The sequence below is a fragment of the Ctenocephalides felis genome, unplaced genomic scaffold (assembly GCF_003426905.1).
Source record: "Ctenocephalides felis isolate EL2017-DRISC unplaced genomic scaffold, ASM342690v1 CF-g0.4_SCAFFOLD_01170, whole genome shotgun sequence".
NCBI classification, from domain to species: Eukaryota; Metazoa; Arthropoda; class Insecta; order Siphonaptera; family Pulicidae; genus Ctenocephalides; species Ctenocephalides felis.
This window is the reverse complement of record NW_020537324.1, coordinates 16,967,794-16,995,275: the sequence shown is the minus strand read 5'-3', so window position 1 is coordinate 16,995,275 and position 27,482 is coordinate 16,967,794. Positions and strand designations below refer to the sequence as shown.

Below are 27,482 nucleotides of genomic sequence, written 5' to 3'. Positions count from 1 at the left end.
CAATTAGTAATACCAATATTTATTAATAATTCATTACAATAACAACGGTTATATTAACTATTCTTTTCGCGAAAATTACAACGGAACAACCCAAAAACTTATTTTCTTATATAAACATACGTTTCTGATTTTGAATAATATTAAAACTTTTATTAGTAAATAACTATAATTTTATTTAAAATGTATATCCTCAGAATAAATTTTTATTCTTATTGCAGGTGCTTATAACTTATAAGAAAGTCTTACAAGGAACCTTAAAACCTGGCTCTCCCTAATAGCGGAGAAAAAATATAATCAAGAACTCATTAGACAATGTTTTTTTGGTGAGCTTTCAGGGCAAAATAACGAAATCTTTAGTTGCAACATTTAAATTTCATAAAAAAATGTTTTATTGCATTTTCCAAAATGTTAGACTTTCGAGTTTGTTTCGCAAATTTTAGAACGTTTTGACTGGTTTCGATAGATTTTAGGGCGCTGATTTCGAAAATTCTATCCGTTTTTGGATAAACTCCGATAAACTTTGGTTGCAACATTGAGTGTTTTTTATCAAATAGCGAGTTTTTTTCGCGATTTTTAAAATGTTTTCACTGCTTTTAATAAATTTTGGGACGCTGATTTCGAAAATGCTCAGTTTTTAAATAAATGTACATACCTCTGCGTAAAATCGAAGTCTTGGGTTGCAACATCGATTTTTTTTTTCAAAAAATTGAGTTTTTTTCACCATTTTTTAAATGTTTCGACTGGTTTCGATAGATTTTGGGGCGCTGATTATGAAAATGCTTTCGCTTTTTTAGATAAACTTCGATACATGAGCAGAATATTTAAATCTTTGGGTTCAACCTCGAAATTTTACTAATAAAATGAACATTTTTTCGCGATTTTCAAAATGTTTTGATTGTTTTTGATAGATTTTGAATCGCTGAATTCGAAAATGTAATCTATTTTTTGAGAAATCTACATACCTTTGCGAAAAATCGAAATCTTTGTTCGCAAAATCAAAATTTTACTAATGAAATGAACATTTTTTTTCGCGATTTTTCAAATCTTTTGGCCGATTCTGATAGTTTTCGAGTCGCTGATTCCGAATATGAAATTAGTTTTTGGAAAAAATAATCCTTCTACCCTCACTACCAACTTGAAGTTTGAAAAATTGCCAACTTTGAAGCTGATTTTAACTATGAAGACGATGATGAATTTGTATTTTTGTTGGTTTGGTATAAAGATTGTACTTTTGTCTACCAATACATTCATTAAAATTATCAATTTCATTCATTAAGGGCCTTAAAATTGCATTTGAAAGTCACGATTTTGGCCAATTTTGGCTGCCCCTGAAAAACCGGTTTTGTATGGGAAAAATAGTAAAAGTTGTAAAATTTTAAATTACACCAAAGTAGGTTTGGTTTACTGCTATTCAGGCGTAAATATGAATTTATTAAAAATTATCCTCCTTCTACTATTTCTTATCTTTATATATATATATATATATATAATATATATATATATATATATATATATATATATATATATATATATATATATACACATTTATATTTATATATATGCACATATATATTATGTCGATTTTTGTAATACTGACACTCAATAAATTTAATTATTTATCTACATGTCTTATTCATTCACACAGTTAGAAAAATTATTGGTTCCAAATTTTTTTTCAGATAAATGGGGTTTGAACTGGCGAACCTCGAATTGTTATTCTGGCCTAAACCGTAACTTAACAACCACGGCCATTCGCACATTTGGAATACCACATTTTTTGGAAACTTATATCTTTCATTTCAGAAATAAGACTTTATATTTTACAAATAGAAAACAGTTCTATATAACTAATTAGCCGAGATCGTTAAGTTACCGCTACAGTTGCTCAACGTTTCTCGGTTCAAATCCCGAAGTTGCTTGAAAAATCGATTGTACAGTTTTTCATAATTATCAAATATTAGTTCAAAATATTAAATTCAGGTGGCGCATTTCGACCTTGACACTTAGAATATTTCTGAAAAACAAAAAACTCAAGTTCCGCACTTGACTGTAAGAGAAGGTAGTGGAAGAACTGGGGAAAGAGAGGGGTAGAGGCAGATGATGAATAAGAGAGATGGTATGATACATTATTCTTTATTAAAATTCAATATTAATACAATATGAGAATAAAAATAACTTTTATCATCAATAACTTAAATAGCCGAGCGGTTTAAGTGACCGCATACTGGGTGAAATCACTCTGGAGGCACAAGGTGAGCAGGATCGAATCCAACTGAAGGCGACGACGAGCAACTCTGAAGCAGAAAAAATGGAGCAGTGCTGGTGAATGGCTGTTGGCAGGCGCAAAAGGGTCCTGAAACAAACACACCAAGTGATGGTCAACCTGAGGTCCATGATGCGAGAGGTTACACGCAGAGAGACACATTGCGGAAGATGCATGCCGAGCCCAAAAATCTACCCAAAAACCACAACATGCGAAAAAAACAACACCAAAAAAGGAAAAAAATGTAAAAAAAGCGAAAAAAAAGAAAAAAAGGGGGAAGAGGGGAGGAGGAGGAGGAAGGAGAGGGTGGAGAGCCTAAAAAAAAACCCCTTAAGTCCCAGATCAATTTTTCTCTTTTCTGTTCAGCGTTGAAACTTTTTTATGTTTTTTAGTGTTCCCTCACACCAATTCCCAAAGTCAACACTCGAATGAAATCAAGTCCACGTTGAAATTTTCACAACGAGAAAAAATTACTGGGACTTAGTTAAAATATTTAACTTTGTCCCAATAAAATTTTCTCGTTGTGAAATATTCAATGTGAGCCTCATTCATTCGAATGTTGGCTTTGGGATAATACAGCATGCATAAATAACTCGTCTGTCTTAATTGAAAAGGTTTCAGAAAATTTGGACTTAGAAAAAAAAATTATCTGAAATAACTTAGAAAAAAAAAAAATTATTCGAAAGAATTATAATCAGAAAATTTGGATTTAAAAAAAAAATTATTTGAAAGAATTATTTAATTAATCGATGAAATGAAATGATATTGATCGAATTAAAAAATTTGGACTTAAAAAAAAAATTCGAAAAAATTATTTAATTAATTGATGAAATGAAATGAAATTAATCGAATCAAAATTGTTTATACGACTTGATAAAACATGTGAAACCTTTACAATTAATCGAGACAAGAAAACAAATATAGCTGACTTGAATAATATACAAATTATTAGAAAAAGCCATAAAAGAAATTCAATAAAACTTGTAAAATGAAATAATGAAAAATGTTCGAAAACTTGAACATTAAAAACTTCAAAACTGTTTAAAGCTGATTGTTATCCTTTAGAAATTGAGTTAACTAATTTTTACAACTTCAATCGAATAATAAACTTGTGAACAAAATTATGTTTTGTCTAATCATTCAAGTCAACTCTTTGAAATTTTGATTGCATGTCTTGATCAAAATTGTTTTTAGTAATAAAAGAATAAAAATCTATCATTTAGCTTTGCAGTAATATAATTGAATAAATTTAAAATGAAACTACAGTAAAAGACTTTCAAAAGCTGCATTTAATTAACAATTTGGCAAGTCGTATTAAATATTTAAAATAATTTGATCAAAACCAACAATCGTGTTATCCATAAATAAGAATGTACATGCAGTCAATATCGCTACAGGGAAAACACATGATTCTTGATACTAAAAATGTAATTTAAAAAATTATTTCCGTAGAATAATGTACAAGAGGTGTTACAAAAAAAAAGAGATTTTTGTAACAAAGTAAATGTGTAATTTGTAATTTGTAGCAAAATACCATCAATTTAGAAGTTACTTCAGGAAGAATGCAAGGGCCTATTCAACTAACAAGTAATCGAAACATATAAAAAGCTGTATTGGTTAACTAATAATTTGGTAACAAAAATTTAATATTTAAGAGTTTTGAATTCCACACAAAATAGTGTTATTTATAGAATTGAAAAAAATTTAATTGACTATTTATTGAATTGTAATAATATAAATAAAAAAAACAGAATCAAAATGTTTTCCCCATAGCAAATTAGATAAGAACATAGTCTTTTACACATATGTCTGCTAAATTAATTTAAAATCTTTTATTTGCATAATAGTTATAGATGAATAAACAAAAAATAAATTGTATTTTATGCATTAAAAATTATTAACGTATACATTATTAAAAAATGATATTGACTCAAATATTATAATATTAACATTACCTTCAGCAGATATATGTATATGTATATAACTATATTAATAATGCACGAGCCAGAAAATATTTTACAAAAATATATAGAGATTCCTTTATAAATGATATCGGATAAGAAAGGGACAAGTTCTTAAAGCATCTTCGAATTAATTTTCAATTAATATGAAAAACAAGCATAAAATATATTATTATTCCTTTATAAATGATATCGGATAAGAAAGGGACAAGTTCTTAAAGCATCTTCGAATTAATTTCAATTAATATGAAAAACAAGCATAAAATATATTATTATTGAGAAATATTATTATTGCAAGCATCCATGTAATAAAAACTCCATCATTAATTGTCATCACAATATTGAGTCGAAATAAAGATTTTCCAAATGATTTGCCCTTTAATATATATATATATATATATATATATATATATATATATATATATATATATATATATATATATATATATATATATATGTATATATATATATATATATATATATATATATATATATAAGCTAAATATTGAATATTTAAAACATAATAAGTGCAGAAGGTGTAGTGCGAAAAATGCCAGTATATAATTCCATAAATATATTCTTTGACTCGCTCTGTATAAAACATGCTTTGCACTTACATTGTTAGAAATCCTCTGCAGCAGTCAGCATAATTAATAAATACATAAATCACCTCTGGAGCATCTGAACTAGATACGGGATCACTACTTTAAAACCACTACATAACTTCGTCTTTTACAAGTCATGTTACAATTGTCCGAGTAAAGTCTTTACAAAACATACAAGACACAACTTACATTAGAGACTTTGGTGAACTTAAAATAGATAATAACTAGATGATGTGGAAATGCGCTAGCATAACCTACAAAAGCATACACATTCATATAAAAAATATACATTTTCTAATTGCATATACATATAAAGGTAAAGGATACATTAGCACTGCAAATAAAATGTTTAATTATAATATTGATTCAAAATGGGGGCCCTGAAAAAGCACTTCCACATCCATCTTTTAGCATTTTACGATATATTTTTTATATCAGATTGATCTACAGATAATTAATTAAACGATTTGATGCACAATTTAATTAAAATTAATCAAGGATTTAATTAAAAACTCGTAATTAACGGGAGCACGTGTTCATTAACCAAAATCTCTTTTGACATTTGACGTGATTGAATTGAAGGTAGCAAAATGACCGCAATACAATCTTGTACAATTTAAAGCGCGAAATTCAAACAGAAAATTTAATCTGCGATAATTATAAAGCATTGTTATATAAAGTATATTGTTTAAAGTGTATAAATTTGTTTGAAAATATAAAATTCTTCAGTTAAAATTACTTTATGATATTATTTTAGCTAATTAATAAATATTGGATTTGAATTTTATACTTAATGCAAGCTGAAAATGATATAAATTATATACCATAAAATTTATAATTACAATTACAAATAACTATTATAATAATTAGACTCAAATACATTCATAATATAATTTTAATTTACATATATATCTATAAACTATAAAATAAATATGGATATCAGGTAAACTGTACTTCCCAGTTGAAAATATTTAAACTTTTATTTCAGAAATTCAATTTTTCATTGAAAATAATAATATTTGATTAAGAGACATCTTACAATTCCACAGTAAGTGCAATCTACTGTGGCTGCATTCATAGATAAAAGAAGAGTATGTGCATTAATTACAAAAAGAAGAGTGGCTGCATTAATTACAAACAGGTACGTTTCGAATTTTAATCGATTTGTAAATTTTAATTTCAATTTTAAAAATCCATGGACTCCTATCCGTGCTTTTTTTAGTTTTAAAACTCAATAAGAGAAGGACATATATAGTATAAGGCGATATATAAATGTATATTGATATTCCTTTAAAACCGGGACCATAATTATATATAATTGCGTATAAAGGAATCCAATAGGAATCCACTAAGATTCCTTAGTTCGTAAGACGATTGCATGCAGCGCCTCTATGCAAAATCGTTCCCAGCTCGTTGAGAACTACGTAGTGACTACCGGGTTCATGTAGTTCTGTGTTAGATGTCGCCACCGACCTGTACGTGAAAAGTTTGACAGTTCCTCGATGACATGTAAATATGAATTCAAAACAATAGTGGCCGATTGGATGGAAACCAGATATATAAATCATTCTCTTCTTTTATCTATGATATAAATGTATATTCTGATTTATATATTATGTGATGTCTACTAGCTGCCTCAGTTTGAGCGAGAAGTGGATACACTGATTACAAATGTATACAGTGATTTGTACATCATTAGATCTGTTTACTATGGTAGTACTATACATTTTAAGTATTAAGTTAAACCTAATTCGATTCCATATTATATATATGACTTAATAAGCTTTAAATACATTTTAACCAATAGCTTAATTGTTGATTGCTGCGTTTCATATCTAAAAATATATTTTATACTTATTTTGATAAATATACTTTGAGGCAAATTAAAGTTGTCTGTGTCAACAATAATATTCCTAGTAATAATACAAGTTATCATTTATTATTACAAGTCATTTTTTCCATTATAGGAGATTCCAAGTTTTTTCCCTGAGCGTTATGCTTATTTCTCTATGATCCTGAGTATGATTTAAGTTTAAACCTTGCAGTGGCCCACTTCCAACGCAGACTTTATGGTAGTACCTCTAACTTGGTGTTTCACAGTTACAGTTATACACCTATTGATGAAATAGATTTGAAACTATCTGTCGACATCTTGAATGAGTATAATGATGATATATCTGAGCATGAATATTATAATGATGTAAAAAGCAAGTTGCATTTGTATCTTTGAGAAGAAGTGAGACGACAATTTAAATAAATATTTGAAGACTAGTTTTAGTTACATAAGATATTTTTTATATCGTCTTTTTATCAAATCAAGTCAAGTATTTCATGTATGCCCATTAGTTATTTAGATTTAAAATGTAATTGATAGCAATCAAATTAGTATTTATTAATTTAGTTAATAATAATTATGTTCTGGCAATTAAAATTGTATATACAATTCTAAAATTCTAACTTAGAATGTGTGATTTGATATTTAATAAGCTTGATTTTAGAGATAGTTAAAAAAAACAAATGTGCCTGTATAATATTATAATATAGATATAAAATTTAAGTAATCTTAAATTGTAATTTAATTATTTATCGTAAATTATTTTTAATTTTATACTTAAAATCCGTAAATTAAAATTATATTATAAAAGTATTTGAGTCTTTAATAACTGTATAAAATATTATTATAATAATTAATTGTTATTGTAATTATAAATTTTATGGTATATAATTTATATCATTTTCAGCTTGCATTAAGTATAAAATTCAAATCCAATATTTATTAATTAGCTAAAATAATATCATAAAGTAATTTTAACTGAAGAATTTTATATTTTCAAACAAATTTATACACTTTAAACAATATACTTTATATAATAATGCTTTATAATTATCGCAGATTAAATTTTCTGTTTGAATTTCGCGCTTTAAATTGTACAAGATTGTAGTGCGGTCATTTTGCTACCTTCAATTCAATCACGTCAGATGTCAAAAGAGATTTTGGTTAATGAACACGTGCTCCCGTTAATTACGAGTTTTTAATTAAATCCTTGATTAATTTTAATTAAATTGTGCATCAAATCGTTTAATTAATTATCTGTAGATCAATCTGATATAAAAAATATATCGTAAAATGCTAAAAGATGGATGTGGAAGTGCTTTTTCAGGGCCCCCATTTTGAATCAATATTATAATTAAACATTTTATTTGCAGTGCTAATGTATCCTTTACCTTTATATGTATATGCAATTAGAAAATGTATATTTTTTATATGAATGTGTATGCTTTTGTAGGTTATGCTAGCGCATTTCCACATCATCTAGTTATTATCTATTTTAAGTTCACCAAAGTCTCTAATGTAAGTTGTGTCTTGTATGTTTTGTAAAGACTTTACTCGGACAATTGTAACATGACTTGTAAAAGACGAAGTTATGTAGTGGTTTTAAAGTAGTGATCCCGTATCTAGTTCAGATGCTCCAGAGGTGATTTATGTATTTATTAATTATGCTGACTGCTGCAGAGGATTTCTAACAATGTAAGTGCAAAGCATGTTTTATACAGAGCGAGTCAAAGAATATATTTATGGAATTATATACTGGCATTTTTCGCACTACACCTTCTGCACTTATTATGTTTTAAATATTCAATATTTAGCTTATATATATATATATATATATATATATATATATATATATATATATATATATATATATATATATATATATATATATATATATATATATATATATATATATATATATATATATTAAAGGGCAAATCATTTGGAAAATCTTTATTTCGACTCAATATTGTGATGACAATTAATGATGGAGTTTTTATTACATGGATGCTTGCAATAATAATATTTCTCAATAATAATATATTTTATGCTTGTTTTTCATATTAATTGAAATTAATTCGAAGATGCTTTAAGAACTTGTCCCTTTCTTATCCGATATCATTTATAAAGGAATAATAATATATTTTATGCTTGTTTTTCATATTAATTGAAAATTAATCCGAAGATGCTTTAAGAACTTGTCCCTTTCTTATCCGATATCATTTATAAAGGAATCTCTATATATTTTTGTAAAATATTTTCTGGCTCGTGCATTATTAATATAGTTATATACATATACATATATCTGCTGAAGGTAATGTTAATATTATAATATTTGAGTCAATATCATTTTTAATAATGTATACGTTAATAATTTTTAATGCATAAAATACAATTTATTTTTTGTTTATTCATCTATAACTATTATGCAAATAAAAGATTTTAAATTAATTTAGCAGACATATGTGTAAAAGACTATGTTCTTATCTAATTTGCTATGGGGAAAACATTTTGATTCTGTTTTTTTTATTTATATTATTACAATTCAATAAATAGTCAATTAAATTTTTTTCAATTCTATAAATAACACTATTTTGTGTGGAATTCAAAACTCTTAAATATTAAATTTTTGTTACCAAATTATTAGTTAACCAATACAGCTTTTTATATGTTTCGATTACTTGTTAGTTGAATAGGCCCTTGCATTCTTCCTGAAGTAACTTCTAAATTGATGGTATTTTGCTACAAATTACAAATTACACATTTACTTTGTTACAAAAATCTCTTTTTTTTTGTAACACCTCTTGTACATTATTCTACGGAAATAATTTTTTAAATTACATTTTTAGTATCAAGAATCATGTGTTTTCCCTGTAGCGATATTGACTGCATGTACATTCTTATTTATGGATAACACGATTGTTGGTTTTGATCAAATTATTTTAAATATTTAATACGACTTGCCAAATTGTTAATTAAATGCAGCTTTTGAAAGTCTTTTACTGTAGTTTCATTTTAAATTTATTCAATTATATTACTGCAAAGCTAAATGATAGATTTTTATTCTTTTATTACTAAAAACAATTTTGATCAAGACATGCAATCAAAATTTCAAAGAGTTGACTTGAATGATTAGACAAAACATAATTTTGTTCACAAGTTTATTATTCGATTGAAGTTGTAAAAATTAGTTAACTCAATTTCTAAAGGATAACAATCAGCTTTAAACAGTTTTGAAGTTTTTAATGTTCAAGTTTTCGAACATTTTTCATTATTTCATTTTACAAGTTTTATTGAATTTCTTTTATGGCTTTTTCTAATAATTTGTATATTATTCAAGTCAGCTATATTTGTTTTCTTGTCTCGATTAATTGTAAAGGTTTCACATGTTTTATCAAGTCGTATAAACAATTTTGATTCGATTAATTTCATTTCATTTCATCAATTAATTAAATAATTTTTTCGAATTTTTTTTTTAAGTCCAAATTTTTTAATTCGATCAATATCATTTCATTTCATCGATTAATTAAATAATTCTTTCAAATAATTTTTTTTTTAAATCCAAATTTTCTGATTATAATTCTTTCGAATAATTTTTTTTTTTTCTAAGTTATTTCAGATAATTTTTTTTTCTAAGTCCAAATTTTCTGAAACCTTTTCAATTAAGACAGACGAGTTATTTATGCATGCTGTATTATCCCAAAGCCAACATTCGAATGAATGAGGCTCACATTGAATATTTCACAACGAGAAAATTTTATTGGGACAAAGTTAAATATTTTAACTAAGTCCCAGTAATTTTTTCTCGTTGTGAAAATTTCAACGTGGACTTGATTTCATTCGAGTGTTGACTTTGGGAATTGGTGTGAGGGAACACTAAAAAACATAAAAAAGTTTCAACGCTGAACAGAAAAGAGAAAAATTGATCTGGGACTTAAGGGGTTTTTTTTTAGGCTCTCCACCCTCTCCTTCCTCCTCCTCCTCCCCTCTTCCCCCTTTTTTTCTTTTTTTTCGCTTTTTTTACATTTTTTTCCTTTTTTGGTGTTGTTTTTTTCGCATGTTGTGGTTTTTGGGTAGATTTTTGGGCTCGGCATGCATCTTCCGCAATGTGTCTCTCTGCGTGTAACCTCTCGCATCATGGACCTCAGGTTGACCATCACTTGGTGTGTTTGTTTCAGGACCCTTTTAGCGCCTGCCAACAGCCATTCACCAGCACTGCTCCATTTTTTCTGCTTCAGAGTTGCTCGTCGTCGCCTTCAGTTGGATTCGATCCTGCTCACCTTGTGCCTCCAGAGTGATTTCACCCAGTATGCGGTCACTTAAACCGCTCGGCTATTTAAGTTATTGATGATAAAAGTTATTTTTATTCTCATATTGTATTAATATTGAATTTTAATAAAGAATAATGTATCATACCATCTCTCTTATTCATCATCTGCCTCTACCCCTCTCTTTCCCCAGTTCTTCCACTACCTTCTCTTACAGTCAAGTGCGGAACTTGAGTTTTTTGTTTTTCAGAAATATTCTAAGTGTCAAGGTCGAAATGCGCCACCTGAATTTAATATTTTGAACTAATATTTGATAATTATGAAAAACTGTACAATCGATTTTTCAAGCAACTTCGGGATTTGAACCGAGAAACGTTGAGCAACTGTAGCGGTAACTTAACGATCTCGGCTAATTAGTTATATAGAACTGTTTTCTATTTGTAAAATATAAAGTCTTATTTCTGAAATGAAAGATATAAGTTTCCAAAAAATGTGGTATTCCAAATGTGCGAATGGCCGTGGTTGTTAAGTTACGGTTTAGGCCAGAATAACAATTCGAGGTTCGCCAGTTCAAACCCCATTTATCTGAAAAAAAATTTGGAACCAATAATTTTTCTAACTGTGTGAATGAATAAGACATGTAGATAAATAATTAAATTTATTGAGTGTCAGTATTACAAAAATCGACATAATATATATGTGCATATATATAAATATAAATGTGTATATATATATATATATATATATATATATATAAAAGTTATAGTTATAGTTTATATATATATATATATATAAAAGATAAGAAATAGTAGAAGGAGGATAATTTTTAATAAATTCATATTTACGCCTGAATAGCAGTAAACCAAACCTACTTTGGTGTAATTTAAAATTTTACAACTTTTACTATTTTTCCCATACAAAACCGGTTTTTCAGGGGCAGCCAAAATTGGCCAAAATCGTGACTTTCAAATGCAATTTTAAGGCCCTTAATGAATGAAATTGATAATTTTAATGAATGTATTGGTAGACAAAAGTACAATCTTTATACCAAACCAACAAAAATACAAATTCATCATCGTCTTCATAGTTAAAATCAGCTTCAAAGTTGGCAATTTTTCAAACTTCAAGTTGGTAGTGAGGGTAGAAGGATTATTTTTTCCAAAAACTAATTTCATATTCGGAATCAGCGACTCGAAAACTATCAGAATCGGCCAAAAGATTTGAAAAATCGCGAAAAAAAATGTTCATTTCATTAGTAAAATTTTGATTTTGCGAACAAAGATTTCGATTTTTCGCAAAGGTATGTAGATTTCTCAAAAAATAGATTACATTTTCGAATTCAGCGATTCAAAATCTATCAAAAACAATCAAAACATTTTGAAAATCGCGAAAAAATGTTCATTTTATTAGTAAAATTTCGAGGTTGAACCCAAAGATTTAAATATTCTGCTCATGTATCGAAGGTTATCTAAAAAAGCGAAAGCATTTTCATAATCAGCGCCCCAAAATCTATCGAAACCAGTCGAAACATTTAAAAAATGGTGAAAAAACTCAATTTTTTGAAAAAAAAAATCGATGTTGCAACCCAAGGCTTCGATTTTACGCAGAGGTATGTACATTTATTTAAAAACTGACAGCATTTTCGAAATCAGCGTCCCAAAATTTATTAAAAGCAGTGAAAACATTTTAAAAATCGCGAAAAAAACTCGCTATTTGATAAAAAACACTCAATGTTGCAACCAAAGTTTATCGGAGTTTATCCAAAAACGGATAGAATTTTCGAAATCAGCGCCCTAAAATCTATCGAAACCAGTCAAAATGTTCTAAAATTTGCGAAACAAACTCGAAAGTCAGTCAAAACATTTTGGAAAATGCGATAAAACATTTTTTTATGAAATTTGAATGTTGCAACCAAAGATTTCGTTATTTTGCCCTGAAAGCTCATCAATCCTGATATTTTCTCTTTTTTACCAAAAAAACATTGTCCAATGAGTTCTTGATTATATTTTTTCTCCGCTATAAAGGAGAGCCAGGTTTTAAGGTTCCTTGTAAGACTTTCTTATAAGTTATAAGCACCTGCAATAAGAATAAAAATTCATTCTGAGGATATACATTTTAAATAAAATTATAGTCATTTACTAATAAAAGTTTTAATATTATTCAAAATCAGAAACGTATGTTTATATAAGAAAATAAGTTTTTGGGTTGTTCCGTTGTAATTTTCGCGAAAAGAATAGTTAATATAACCGTTGTTATTGTAATGAATTATTAATAAATATTGGTATTACTAATTGTAGTTATAAATATATATGCGCTATGTAATAATGTTCAGTAAAAAGTGCTATTTCAATGAAAATCAATGTTAATCGCATTCCATATAGAATTTACTTTAATATGATGAGTTTGATGTAAGCTGTCTGTACGTCTGCTTTAGGACACATATTTTTCAAAAACAAAATCGCAATTTTAAGAAAAATGGATATTTTCGAAATTTTACAAAACCATATGATTTTTGCAATATCTCAAAAATTACGAAGGTATGTAAAAAATTATAATGATGAAATAAAATAATTATCATAATTATTATGAAATAAATTATATTAGCAAATTTAATCATACAGCTTTATGTTTTTTTTAACATTCAAATGGTTTGAAGGCCCACATGTTAAAGGATAGTGAAACATTTAAACCGAGTTAAAAAAAATTAAATTATCTATTATATTTACTTGCAAAAATCCTCGAGCTACTCGGCATACTTTAAATGTTGAGTATACATTTTTGCAATTTTAGAGTAGTTGCTTTAGAAAGAACTCAAACGTTAAAATAGTCTATAGATAATTTAATTGCATTCAAATTTCCTAAATATATTATTGACATTAGGCCAACTATTTAAAAATTACATAAAATTGAACGATTAGAAGTGCTATAATTTAATAATAAATAATGAAATAATTGCCATATTCATTATGAAATTATAGCACTTCTAATCGTTCATTTTTATGTAATTTTTAAATACTAAATTTAAATTTTATATAATTTTTAAACCATTTTCTTTTAATATTTAGAAAGTATGATATATAGACGTAAAATAGCGTTCGATTTCAATAATTCAAAAAACATTTCACTTGTATTGACAAGATGAAGAACTGATTAAATTTTTGGGAAGGCAGGTCTAGCGGTTTCGGAGATCTAGTAAAAAAACTTTCAAAAATTTAATTTTTCCAAAGTTTAAAATATAATTACCCTTTTTTTAATAATTTAATTTTTGGTACGGGAAGTTCCAGCAATTTGCCTGGCACAATGCCATACGCCACTAGTTAATTAATTTAATTTGAAATGGCACTTATTATGATTTAAAAAAAAAACATTTCTTACAAAGAGCATATATATTTTTTGACTTATTTATGATGTAAATATTTAATTATTAATAATAACGGTGCTTATAAAAACTCTTCTCAACACGAAATTGAATACACAAATATTTTTTTTCAATCAAAACCGCTCGTAAACTTATTTCCCTGTATAAATAACACACATTTTTTTAAACAATAAAAAAAATATTTCTTTCTGATTTTCATTATCAAAAAACAAAAAAGATCGGAGCTGTTTCAATTAATTATTGGACATTTATTCAATGAATTTAAAAACACATTTGAAAATAAACTTATTCAGTACTGAAATTCATAAGATGAAAATAACTGTCAACAAGTTTGACATATAAAATGTCTAACCTTTTATAATTTAATTGTAATGATTAAAGTAACAAATTAACGTACAAAAAATTGTTTTGGATTTCATAAATATTGCAATGCGCGCATAAAATAAATTATATTGTTGAAAATATATTTATTTAGAATGTCCAAAATGTTTATGAATACATAGACATAAACCACTTGGCCTAGAATTTAAAATATAAAACATTATTTGGTACTTACTTAATCACATCTTCATGGAAAAAAACACTCAAGCTTAAGTCTATCACTTATGATTTGAAAATTAGTTAAATTTTGGTAAAGATACTTGTCCAACCAAGGCTCAGCACAGACTGTTCATTTATTTTAATAATCTTTACAACAAAACTTAAACATCAAGTAAAACCTAAATATTTACAGGGTGGTAACATTGTTTTCAGTTTTAACGAAATCTTTTTCTAGGGAAATGTACAGTAGGCTAGACGACATTGGAATATATCTTCATCATACATTAGCATCAGCCGAACGCAGTAAATATCAACTATTCGAAAAGTATTTTTTTGCTTCTTATTTTAATAAACATGTTAGAAAATTATGTGTTGACTTGAGGATTCGAACTGCAGCACCGTTCGAAATGACTCCTATGACTCCTATGACCTATATAAAATTGTAGATATAATAGATAGATATAAGTTAAATAAACAAACCCACTTACAACCCCCAGGGTGAATATTAATTTTTTCATACCATCCTTTGACTCATCATCGTCGGTTGATACAATTCACTTCTCTACATTTCTCAATGTATTTTTTTTTTTTTAATTTCAATAATTATTACAACTGTTAAATTATTAACATCTAGTAATATTGATCAATAATATTATAATGTAAATGGCGCATGTACCTTACATTCATATCTCAATTTCCATACAAACTACAAAGGGTAAAACAATTCTATAGATTTACATATTTAATTTCCATATTAACTAATGCGATTAAACACATCTGGGGTGATCATTGCCTTGATTTGTCATTGAAGATGTGTCTAATGTCTGACATTTTTGGCCAGATGCTGCACTTAACACTGAACCACAGGAACCCGAAGGTTGGAACATTATATCTTTCAATAATAATGCTAAATACCAGTATTTTTAATTAACATATATGCAAATATTTTTCAAAAATGTATATTTGTAAATGTATATTTGTTAGAAGACAAATTTAACAAGTCATATAAAACTAAGCAGTGAATTATGTTTTGTGAAGCTATGCAAAATAAAGTAAAAGACAAATGCAGAAAATTATTCTTGTGCAGCTGCAACTTGACTTGGTGTAGCAACATCCTGCGCACCACCTCCCTTCTTCTTAGATCCAGATACAATATCATCAATACGAAGCAATAATATTGCTGTTTCAACAGCAGTTTTATAAGTCTATAATATAAATAAATTAAATTATTATGCATTAAGAAGCCAATATTAAAATAATAGAACACAAATGTTAAGTATCAATTCTGGCATCATCTAAATTATATTTATTCCCTTACCTGCATTTTTACAGACAAAGGTTCCCAAATACCACGAACATTCATGTCCACAATGTCACCAGTTTCACCATCAATTCCCCAAGCACAAGGACCTGCAGCAGCCCCAGAACCGCCATGTGATGCATGTTTTGCACGCAAGCTTGTTAAGGTTCTAATGGTGTTGGCACCACAATTTTGTGCTAATGTTCGAGGAATGATTTCTGTAAACCATAATTTACTATTATAAAAAGCACAATTAGAACTTCAAATGTATACCATAAATGCAATGTTTTTGAATATATTAATGATGTATTTATAATATACCTAAAGCTTGAGCTACGGCTTTATAAGGTCCATGCTGTCCTTTACGATTCAATGCTTGAGATAGAGCCATTTCAACAGCACCACCTCCTGGTACTAACCGTGGTTCCAAAACTATATTGCGAGCAACATGCAGAGCATCCTTGAGATTTCTTTCGGTTTCATTTAGGATGTCTTTGGACGCACCTTTTATAAAAATAAAGTATAAAAGTTATTTTAAATGTTTAAATAAAACATTAATCACCTAAACATCACCTAAATATACATTTATTTATTTTACAACTCCTACCTCGAAGTAAGATGGTGCAAGCTTTAGGTTCCTTGCAGTTTACAACATAAGCGAAGTATTCATCGCCTAATTTTTTAACTTCAAATAAACCACAACCAGTTCCCACATCACTCTCTCTAAGTTCTTCTGTTCGATTTACAATTGTAGCTCCGCAAGCTCGTGCAATACGATTATTATCTGATTTCCTCACTCTATCATATAAAAATTAGATATAATTAAGAAAGATTAACTACTTTTCTGCAATAATATTAAATACCTTCTCAAAGCAGTTATTCCAGCCTTTAATAAGTAATGCTGTGCTAAATCTGACACACCCTTTTCAGTGAAAACCACATCAGGTTTCACAGCTATTATGTCGTCACATATTCTTGAAACATGCTCCTCTTCTATTTGCAACATGCGAGTGAAATCCTGTTGAAACAGATTGTATTCAAGTTAAATAGTTCATTAAAATATGTAAATTTAGCAATGGAATGCAAACAAATTACTGTGAACAATGTATTTCATTGAAATCAGAAAATTTACAATATATACCTGATCTCCTAGTAGTTCTACATTGGTTTGGCTTTCACCTTTTTTGTATTCAAGTGGACAATCCAGAAGAACAATACGAGGATTTTCAATATATCGTCTCATTTTTGGATGAGTGACATCTTTATTAACCATAACTCCTTGGAGTACACAGGATTCATCAATTGAACCACCAGGAATCTTTTCAACTTTTGCATATCTGCAAGTATTTCCAACAAAATTGGAATAAATTAGCACTAACAAAACTGTATTATATAGAAATTAAATACCATGCAGATAATTTGAATTTGAGAAAAAAAGTTAGAATGTAGAGAACAGATTTTGCATGCAAAATAATCTACCTTTTAATATCAATTTCTGTCCTTCCATTTTCAGTCATTTTAACAGTCTGTACAGCTTCAAGAGCTATTTTAACTGCCAATTCTGACCAGCGGCCAATAAATTTGGTCCCAACGCATGAGCGTACAACATCAGCTAATTTTTCATGATCATTGGGATCCAAAGCAATACTGATTTCTGATTGTAATAAACTAACAATATCTTCCAATGCTTGTCTATAGCTACGAATAATAACTGTTGGGTGCATTTGTTGAGTTAGGAACTGTTCAGCAACAGCAAGCATTTCCCCAGCAAGAACTATTACAGAAGTTGTACCATCTCCTACCTTTTTTATAATGATAATAAAAACCCATTATATATTGAACGTTTACTAATACTTATATCAACTATAGGTTATACTTCAAGTTAAGTATGAGGTAACAATGCATTAACTAGAAGATCCATTATGATAGGTGTTTACTTAAAGTTACATAAAAGTACCTCCTCATCTTGTGTTCTCGCAATTTCAATCATACTCTTTGCTGCGGGATGTTGAACAGTGATTTCTCGCAAAATAGCATTGCCATCATTCGTCATTACGATTCCACCCATTGGATCCATCAACATTTTAAGCATTGCTTGAGGTCCCAAGCATGTGCGAATAACATCAGCAATAGCCTTTAAGTAATAAAAATAAGTCACTAGATTACTTCATTTTCAATATGATTCAACTGAAAACTAACCTTGCCAGCGTTAATGTTATCCAATTGGACTTTTTTACCAGCATCTCTCTTTGTATTTTGACCTGGAAAGTAATGTGCATGAAGTAATGTGCATAAAGTAACTACAAGCGTTATTAATTTATATTGTAAACTTACTGAGAACTAATATAGGAGCTTGCCCACCGCCAAACATCTTGTCACGTTTTTATAATTAGCCTTTACGAACACTTGAGTCACTCTCAATCAGAAAGATCGAGATTATTGAGGTTGTGCAAAGTAAATTGTAAACCGGCGGAAGTTGGTTATAAAGGTTAAATTATTGAAATAAACTATTACGATTCAATTATTAATGAGATTGAAAATGATATTACCATCTTAAAATCAACGATGTATAAATTAAATATTAAATCTTACTATTTTAAGAAACATGTGAAGACCAATTATTTTCACTATGTAAACGAACTTCACGAAACTTCATATGGGCCGAGCAGAGCAATGCTACCAACCAGTTTCAATTCACGTGGTCTCAGAGCGGGAAAATTCAAATCTTGTATTCGTAATTGTACAGAATATGCCTTGTAACTTGATATTTATTTAATTGCGTAAAAAATTATAAATTCGAGTAAATACTTTGCACATCGATTATGTAAAACAAATATATAACAATAAAATGTCACATAAATGTCAAAGTTTATTCAAGATAAATTAAAATGAAAATCATTATCACTTTTTGATTCCATTTTCTTCATTATTATTCCTCTCAGTAAACTTTTACTTGCAACAGCTTTATCCCTTATCATGAAATATATAGAAACTATGTCATATATAATATATAATAATAAACATAAACTTTAAATTGAAATACATTTTCAAACATATAAAGGTTTTATTTAAAATATAGTTTTATTACAAATTGTAACATTCAAACAGTCAAACAATATGTTGAAAATGAGTGAATAATCCTGAAAAAATATTTATCAATAAAAATTTATTTCATTGAATAATAATAAATTTAAAAAAAAAGAACGTTCAGTAATGGTGAATGCATATTTGATTTATTTATAAAATATTTGTTGGAAGAAATTTTCATATATTCAAAACATAACACTAATTTATAAATTAAAATTATATATACATTTCATTTATAAAATAAAATAAACCTCTCAAATTTAAAGAATATTAAGTCCATTTTATATATGTACATTTAGCAATTTTTTCGTGAAAGTTATACACTTTTGATATATCACAAGATTCCTTTTCAAACATAAACATTTAAATGTTTATCATATGTACTACATTTTATACATGTGGCAGTGATAATGACTTCTACAAAATGAAACATAATGTACCAAATATTCATTTAACAAAAAATTTACAATACAATCGTACCATGCACTTACAGAACACATTATTGTAAATAATGCTGTTTCAAGAAATAGATTTTTTCATTTGCTAATGCTATAACAATGGAGTACAATGTACACACTGCACTCTATAATGTATAATAAGACAAGGTATGAAAATGGTACTACTATAAGGAAGAGTTTTCAAGATGAGCCAAAAAAGTAGATTTACTGCATTGACAAAGCATTCAAGTTATATAATAATGTATGCTTGTAAATGCATAATACCATTGGGTTCTTATGAATCAAATTTCAAAAAAGTAAATTTTCTATAATTGTTGGTATGAAACACAATATAATACATATACATCTTCATATTTTATGTACAACTTTATACAATAGTATAAATATAAAGTGATGTGCACTTCATCACAAATACATTAAATTTACACTTCTTTTTAAATGTTGATTATCTTCACTAACACTATTATTTTTCTTTGTCACAATACTATAACAGTTTTATTGTCTCTTGTTAGTATTGATTTATACAATTTTAATACCAGCATCTATTTGAACTCTAGCTAATGTCTTTTTAACGCGCATTGCTGTTAATCGTACTGCTGGATTATGGTGCCAGCATTCTTGCATAACTTTAGAGATAGCTCTTAATGTTTCACAATTTGACCACCTAATTGGAATTTCAGGCCTTGTCCTATTGACGCATACACATTGTCGCATATCTTCAAAACTAGGATCAGAAGGAACAAATCCTTCATAGGGCAAAGAATAGTCATCGGCTACAAGTGTTGACCCTCCTTTAGAAGGTGTGGCACAACGTCGAGCAATTTCCCAGAATACCAGACCTAAAGAATACATATCTGCCATTCGGAAAGCATCAAAGTTAGATGTCTTCAATGTTTCGTCCAAAAGTTCAGGAGACATGTAACGTCTAGTTCCAACTCTTGTATTTGTTCCTATGTCTATTTTATCTGATTCACTAACATATCGAACCTACAAAAAATAATTAAAATTGATTATTTATAACTCACAATTTATTATAGTTATTTCACTTTTGAAAAACAATGATTAAAGAATGCAAGAATCAGATGCTTCATTTAGAAGTTTTTTGCTTTTTAAATCAACTTTAAGTTTAAAGAAATACATTATTATCATAAAATTCAAGTGGCAAATATGTGATATTGTGTAAGTTTTAAGTGTAGCATATCAAAAATGAGAAAACTTACCGCCAAACCAAAATCAGCAAGTGCACATTGACCATCCCGCTTGACCAATATATTCTTACTTTTAATATCTCTATGTGCAATTGCTGGTTTGCCTTTTGTACCAAACACTTCAGTATGTAAATGTGCCAAACCAGATGCAACCGACAATGCTAATGTTAGCATTGAAGCAATATCCAGTACTCTAAGTTGAAGATAATCATGCAAAGAACCTCGCTCATGGTAATCGGTGATTAATAGCATTTGGGTCCAAGAACCAGTGCCTTTAATATCTGCTGCTATAAAACCCAAGATATTCTCATGACGCATTAGAACTGTTTGATAAATTTCTGTTTCTCTGAACCAAGATGCTTCTTCAGTTGTTATAAATACCTACATAATTAAAGAAATATTATTACCTTTATAAAAATTTAAATATCTAATCATATCGTATTCCAATTTCTCTACCTTTACGGCAACACGTTCTCCTCGCCATTTCGCTAGCCAAACCTCGCCATATCTTCCTTTGCCAACTGGATGAAACATTTGTATTTGCTTAGCAATTGTTCTTTGTACTAATAATGGTAAACCAGACCCTGAACTAGAAGACTTTTCAATAAGATTCTGTAATGTGCCCGATGAATCAACACCTTGCGATCGTGGCAAACATCCATTTTCTTCATCTTTATGACGACGTACTGCCAGCAAAGCACCACGTTTTCGAAATCCTTTAACAGAAAGAACAAATTGATATACTAATATAATCACCAATATTAATGGTATCCTGATAATATTAAACATATTTTTTCTTATAATTACTGATAGGAATGTAGGCATTCTTATGAAATTTTATCATTGAAACCTTATAATAGATATAAATATCTTCTTATATTAGTATACACAGGTAACATTAATCTTTTCAGTATTTTTCTTTGTTTTTGAATGTGAACATAGAAATAGTTTGACACGAGTAATAATATTTTTATTTGGATATATTACTACAATAGATGCTCCAAACGGGAACAGTATGTGAATTTTTACCGATTTTTCTATTACGATGATACTTACTGCCATATTTCAACAGAACTCCTATGAGTCCGGCTAGAAGAAGTAATAAACAAGCCGCTAATGCTGCAAGTAAAGCGACTGAAGGGGCTGCTTCCGTCATTACTGGTGCGCCTCCCGGCGTGTCCAATCCTTCCAAGCCTGAATCTATGACAACGCGTGGTGTTGGTGGTTCGGGCAACAAGTCTCGATTGCACCAGTCGCCTGAATCGCAGCATTCGATGGTTTTGGCTTGTGTATGAGGTACTTGGGACGCTTTACACTGAGGAAAAACAAAATACTTGTTATAGAAGTGAATGATCACGGACAATATAATATGTCATTAAAAATCGTATTACTGTATAATCCTGAAAACTATATCTCTTAATAAGCTCAAACTCCGACGAAAAAAGATATATAAGAATACAGTGCTACCCCAGCATACGAGTGTTTCGAGACTCCGCAAAAGGAGCGATTTGTTGCTTCGACATATAAGCAAAATTTAGAGTTAGTTAAGATGACCAGTGATGACGATAAGTTTAAAAGAAAATTAAAGAAATATAATAAGGAAATTGAAGATTAAAAAGGTTGAAGAGTTATATAAAGATATATTAATTATAATAAATATTATATTAAATAAATAACCAAATAAAATGTATATATAAAATATGAAAACTGTTTTCATAATCTCTCACACCAGACACCTCTGTCTGAGATATTTTTTTTTTGTAATTGTTTGAACAGCAATCAGAACCCTTATATGTTCTATAAGCTGTTGGTTAAGATTTATGACTAATTATTTCATAAGAGGCAATCCATCGATTTACCATTCTCTTATGTGTGGGATATTTTTGAGATTAGCTCTTACGTCTAATAGTTAACATGTGATTGGATGTTGCAGCTTTGTCCACGAAGGACGATTTGCACTTGGAATTATATTGTGATCTATAACCCCAAGTGGAAATTTGACATCAAAGCTGCCTGATGTCGGGGTACGGCGGTAGCGGGAATCGAACCACCGAACCTGGGACTAGTTGCTGTCTGTGATATGAAAATAATATATATATATATATATATATATATATATATACGTAATTACATAAAAAAAAGAATATAAAAAAATAAAAAATAGAGATACAAGCTTGTTGCGAGTAAGAGTTTTCTCGAATAATATTAATGATAAAATAAGAATATGAAAAATTTCGTCATTTGTAACATTGATTATAACTACCATAAGGTTATGTTGAATGTTTTATGATAGTAAATTATAATTGAAACCAATTAAGGGCATTACAATGCCTTTATATGAGAAAAATTGCTTCGAGATACGAGCGTGGTCACAGAACGAAGGTATCACTGTATCACTGTATCACTTGTCGAGGTATCACTGTATGCTAATAACAAATTATTTCGGTATATTCAATATTACCATAGCAGTTTAAATAAAGATAGTAGAAATAGTTAAATAAATTATGATATAATTTAAGTAAGCTATTCAAACTGTAATATAAGTTTACCTGCATAAGTCCTGGTTCGTGAGGTGGTAAACATCCATAACTTCGTTCGTGAACATATTTACCGGTGTCCCTGTCCCAAACAGTTTCTAATGCACTAAAACAATATCCGCCTGCACTGGTTCTACATGTTCCGTTTACAGAACCGTCTGGACACTGTCCGTCACAGTAACATGATAAACCACCGCCTGGAATAAAAAGAAAAAAATTGTTATATTTTTTACTGAATTTAATAAACTTCTTTTATCTATTTGTTGTATACCTAATCATAGTCAAATATTTGTAATAAGTACAGTAAATATAATGTCAATAACTAAAAAATAATAGACAAATCTTTAAATATGCCGTAAATTAAAAAAAAAAACATTACACAAACTATTCCAGAAATGCAGAAAAATGTATTGAATTTTTTCATATAATACGTAATCAATTTATAGATTTCATTACTCATTCGATCATTCATGATTTAAATGACACTGCTGGTATTTTCTATTGAATACTTAGAGCAGTGAGTCATTATATATTTTTATACGTTTATCGAAGAATTTCAGTGGTTAAGAAAAAAATTGCAAAGCGCATGTATTGCAATAAATCAAGTAGCATCGAACATGTATATTCATAAAATCAGTTATTCCAAGTAAAATTAAAAGTTGTAAGAAATAAAGATTCAGCTAGGCCTGGTTGGGGTTAGTATTTTCCAACCTTATAACTGCCAAGCCCTAAATCGTTCTAATATTAAGACTAATTTTCCTAATATGTGCAAATAATGTATAATCATTTATAAAGTTGATTACATATAAAGCTATTCAATTTAAATTAAAATTAAATAAATAATTTGTTTACAACAAATCCTTTACTTTGGTCTGGATGGAAATAAATCTATGTAAATTGCAATTAGATGGAATTTGTACTGAACCTAAACTTTATATACGATATTCATAGTATTTAATATATATATATATATATATATATATATATATATATTTCAAAGTAACTACCAGCCCATTCGTCGAAATAAACTGTCCTTTTTTATTTCGACGAATGGGCTGCTAGTTACTTTGAAATATGTTTCAACGTCGAAAAAACTATCAAGATATATATATATATATATATATATATATATATATATATATATATATAACCAATGTGATGAAAGACTTGCAGAGTTAGACAATATGTGGGTAGTGTAAAAGTTTAGATAACTGCAATGTACACCTGGTGCAATGGTGCCCACGTAAGAAAGATATTATACACACATATATATGTATATATATATATATATATATATATATATAACTATTATACGATATAAAATCAAATGTAGTATTAAATATAAAACTAAGAAATAGAGCTAAAGAAAGACAAACTCTCGTCCCAATGTTACGAACAAATGTCCTCTTTTACAATTAAATTGAATCATCCAAGTTGCTATATCATTAATTTTGTATGAAAATTTACATATCTGGTATGTAAAATAAATAATCCATCTTTATATACATGATAAAATGTGAATAGTTACTAGAATAACAATAATAACACATCCAACACGATATATCCTGTTTTTTTTAATATAGATCCATTATTTCTCAGATATATTGTGAATGATTGCATTTAATTCGAAATGAGTTTCTGTTAAGCATAACATTTAGTCTATGAGTGAGTTAATTAAATAAACAAAACTGATATACCACAAACAATATATAACAATCTAATTATCAATTTTATGTTATGAAAACCTCTAACACAAAAATATTTAACTAGGCATTAATTTATGTAAAGAATCATATACTTTGCTTTTCATAACAATCAATTCAAACATCGGACATTGGCAATAAGAGAAGACAATAGAATGATTTATCGTGGCATTGGTTTTATGTTTCATAACCGTAAAAATAATATTCACCATTATATTTCATTGGCATAAACAAATTCATTTGTTTTAGCTACTCATCGATAGATAAAGTTTATGGCTATTCAGAGTGCGTAAAATAACAGTACAAATAAAATTATTATTATTTTACAACTATAAATTGTAGATCGGAGGTTTAGCGTTACTACTGATCTCTTAACAAAAAAAAGATGGGTAGACAGGTAGGCATCATAGTAGCAAAGAATAGACAGGTAGACATCATAGTAGCAGAGAATGAACAGGTAGACATCATTTGCCGGAAGATGTAAAATTAAATATTACAACATTGTTGCAAATGTTGATGATCATCTGCTTCTCGCTTAATTTATTTTTTTCATGATTATTTTTTATTCAATTAATAAGTAATATGTATTTTACTGGAACATTTAGAAATTAGAAATTTATAGAGGAAATCTATATCTGGTAAATATGGAGGTCCATGCATCGACCTTACAATGCATATTTATAAGGTCTATGGATCTATGGGTCCATAGTATATTCGATGTGAATGAGATATATCGTTATTCCATCCTCTTTCATAAATATTCAAATTTATAAGCGTTCTATAATGAAAAAAAATGATGTAAAATAGATTTAAGATAAAATAAAATCAAATAAATTATTTTTCTAATTTCAACCTTTTTCATATCATTTTATTACCATTGAGTAGACTCACTTCCCCAAACTGCGACACTTCGTCTAACAAAACGCTGAGAGATGCCGTTCGTCGTCACAACATTGTATCGCGCTGATTTTGTTCAAAAAGCAGTAAACAAAAAACGAGACATCCAAGTGACGTCATGTGATAGTGTGTAATATATAATGAGTTTTGTCGTCGTGTAGGTACACGCCAGAGTTTAATAATAAAACATTAGTGTAAGAGCATAGGATAAGATCAGTATAAATGATAAGTTTAAATTCCACCATAGTATTCAACTATGGGGATCAGCTTCCAAATCAAACTTGATGAAAATTCAAAGATGCTGAAATAAATTATTAAAAAAAATTTTGAAAGCCCCAAAGTTTGTAGCGAATTTGTTAACACTTTCCACTAGCGAATTCCGAGTTTTATCAATTGGTGGAGCGACTAGGGCGGATGCTGAGCACGCCAAATGACCAAATCAGCTTCCAAATCAAACTTGATGAAAATTCAAAGATGCTGAAATAAATTATTAAAAGAAATTTTGAAAGCCCTAAAGTTTGTAGCGAATTGGTTAACACTTTCCATTAGCAAATTCCGAGAATTATCAATTGGTGGAGCGACTAGGGCGGATGCTGAGCACGCCAAATGGGGACCAAATCAGCTTCCAAATCAAACTTGATGAAAATTCAAAGATGCTGAAATAAATTATTAAAAGAAATTTTGAAAGCCCCAAAGATTGTAACGAATTTGTTAACACTTTCCACTAGCAAATTCCGAGATTTATCAATTGGTGGAGCGACTAGGGCGGATGCTGAGCACGCCAAATGGGGACCACATCAGCTTCCAAATCAAACTTGATGAAAATTCAAAGATGCTGAAATGAATTATTAAAAGAAATTTTGAAAGCCCCAAAATTTGTAGCGAATTGGTTAAGACTTTCCATTGGCGAATTCCGAGATTTATCAATTGGTGGAGCGACTAGGGCGGATGCTGAGCACTCCAAATGGGGACCAAATCAGCTTCCAAATCAAACTTGATGAAAATTCAAAGATGCCAAAATAAATTGTTAAAAGAAATTTTGAAAGCCCCAAAGTTTGTAGCGAATTGGTTAACACTTTCCACTAGCGAATTCCGAGAATTATCAATTGGTGGAGCGACTAGGGCGGATACTGAGCACGCCAAATGGGGACCAAATCAGCTTCCAAATTAAACTTGATGAAAATTCAAAGATGCTGAAATAAATTATTAAAAGAAATTTTAATAATTAATTTTTTTTAAAGCCCCAAAGTTTGTAACGTATTGATTAACACTTTCCACTAGCGAATTCCGAGATTTATCAATTGGTGGAGCGACTAGGGCGGATGCTGAGCACGTCATAATGGAGTGCAAAAAAAGGGAAAAGGGTAGGCAAGAACTATGGAGGGAGATAGTACGGTAAAAATTCTCTCCCCCGACCAATTTTATAATATTATTGACAAAGA

General features: G+C 28.7%; 2 protein-coding genes across 2 annotated transcripts in view; both read right to left on the bottom strand.

Annotated features, from left to right (window-relative positions):
* Positions 1-15,857: 15,857 nt before the first annotated feature.
* LOC113365767 (T-complex protein 1 subunit gamma) lies at positions 15,858-18,783 on the bottom strand. Its single transcript, XM_026607311.1, has 10 exons — positions 18,485-18,783; positions 18,350-18,411; positions 18,108-18,284; positions 17,630-17,952; positions 17,292-17,487; positions 17,014-17,168; positions 16,758-16,948; positions 16,472-16,654; positions 16,169-16,368; positions 15,858-16,055 (listed from the first exon to the last, which is right to left on the bottom strand). The coding sequence occupies exons 1-10, from the start codon at positions 18,519-18,521 to the stop codon at positions 15,924-15,926; spliced, it is 1,656 nt and encodes a 551-aa protein (XP_026463096.1). The 5' UTR covers positions 18,522-18,783; the 3' UTR covers positions 15,858-15,923.
* A 1,286-nt stretch (positions 18,784-20,069) lies between these two features.
* LOC113366453 (bone morphogenetic protein receptor type-1B-like) overlaps positions 20,070-27,482 on the bottom strand; it is a 32,340-nt gene continuing 24,927 nt past the window's right edge. Inside the window, exons 2-6 of the mRNA XM_026608053.1 lie at positions 23,453-23,637; positions 21,960-22,218; positions 21,360-21,619; positions 20,916-21,284; positions 20,070-20,682 (exon numbers count right to left, since the gene is read on the bottom strand). Coding sequence (XP_026463838.1) covers positions 20,215-20,682; positions 20,916-21,284; positions 21,360-21,619; positions 21,960-22,218; positions 23,453-23,637 — 1,541 coding nt within the window. The 3' untranslated portion in view covers positions 20,070-20,214. The remainder of the gene's footprint in view (positions 20,683-20,915; positions 21,285-21,359; positions 21,620-21,959; positions 22,219-23,452; positions 23,638-27,482) is intronic.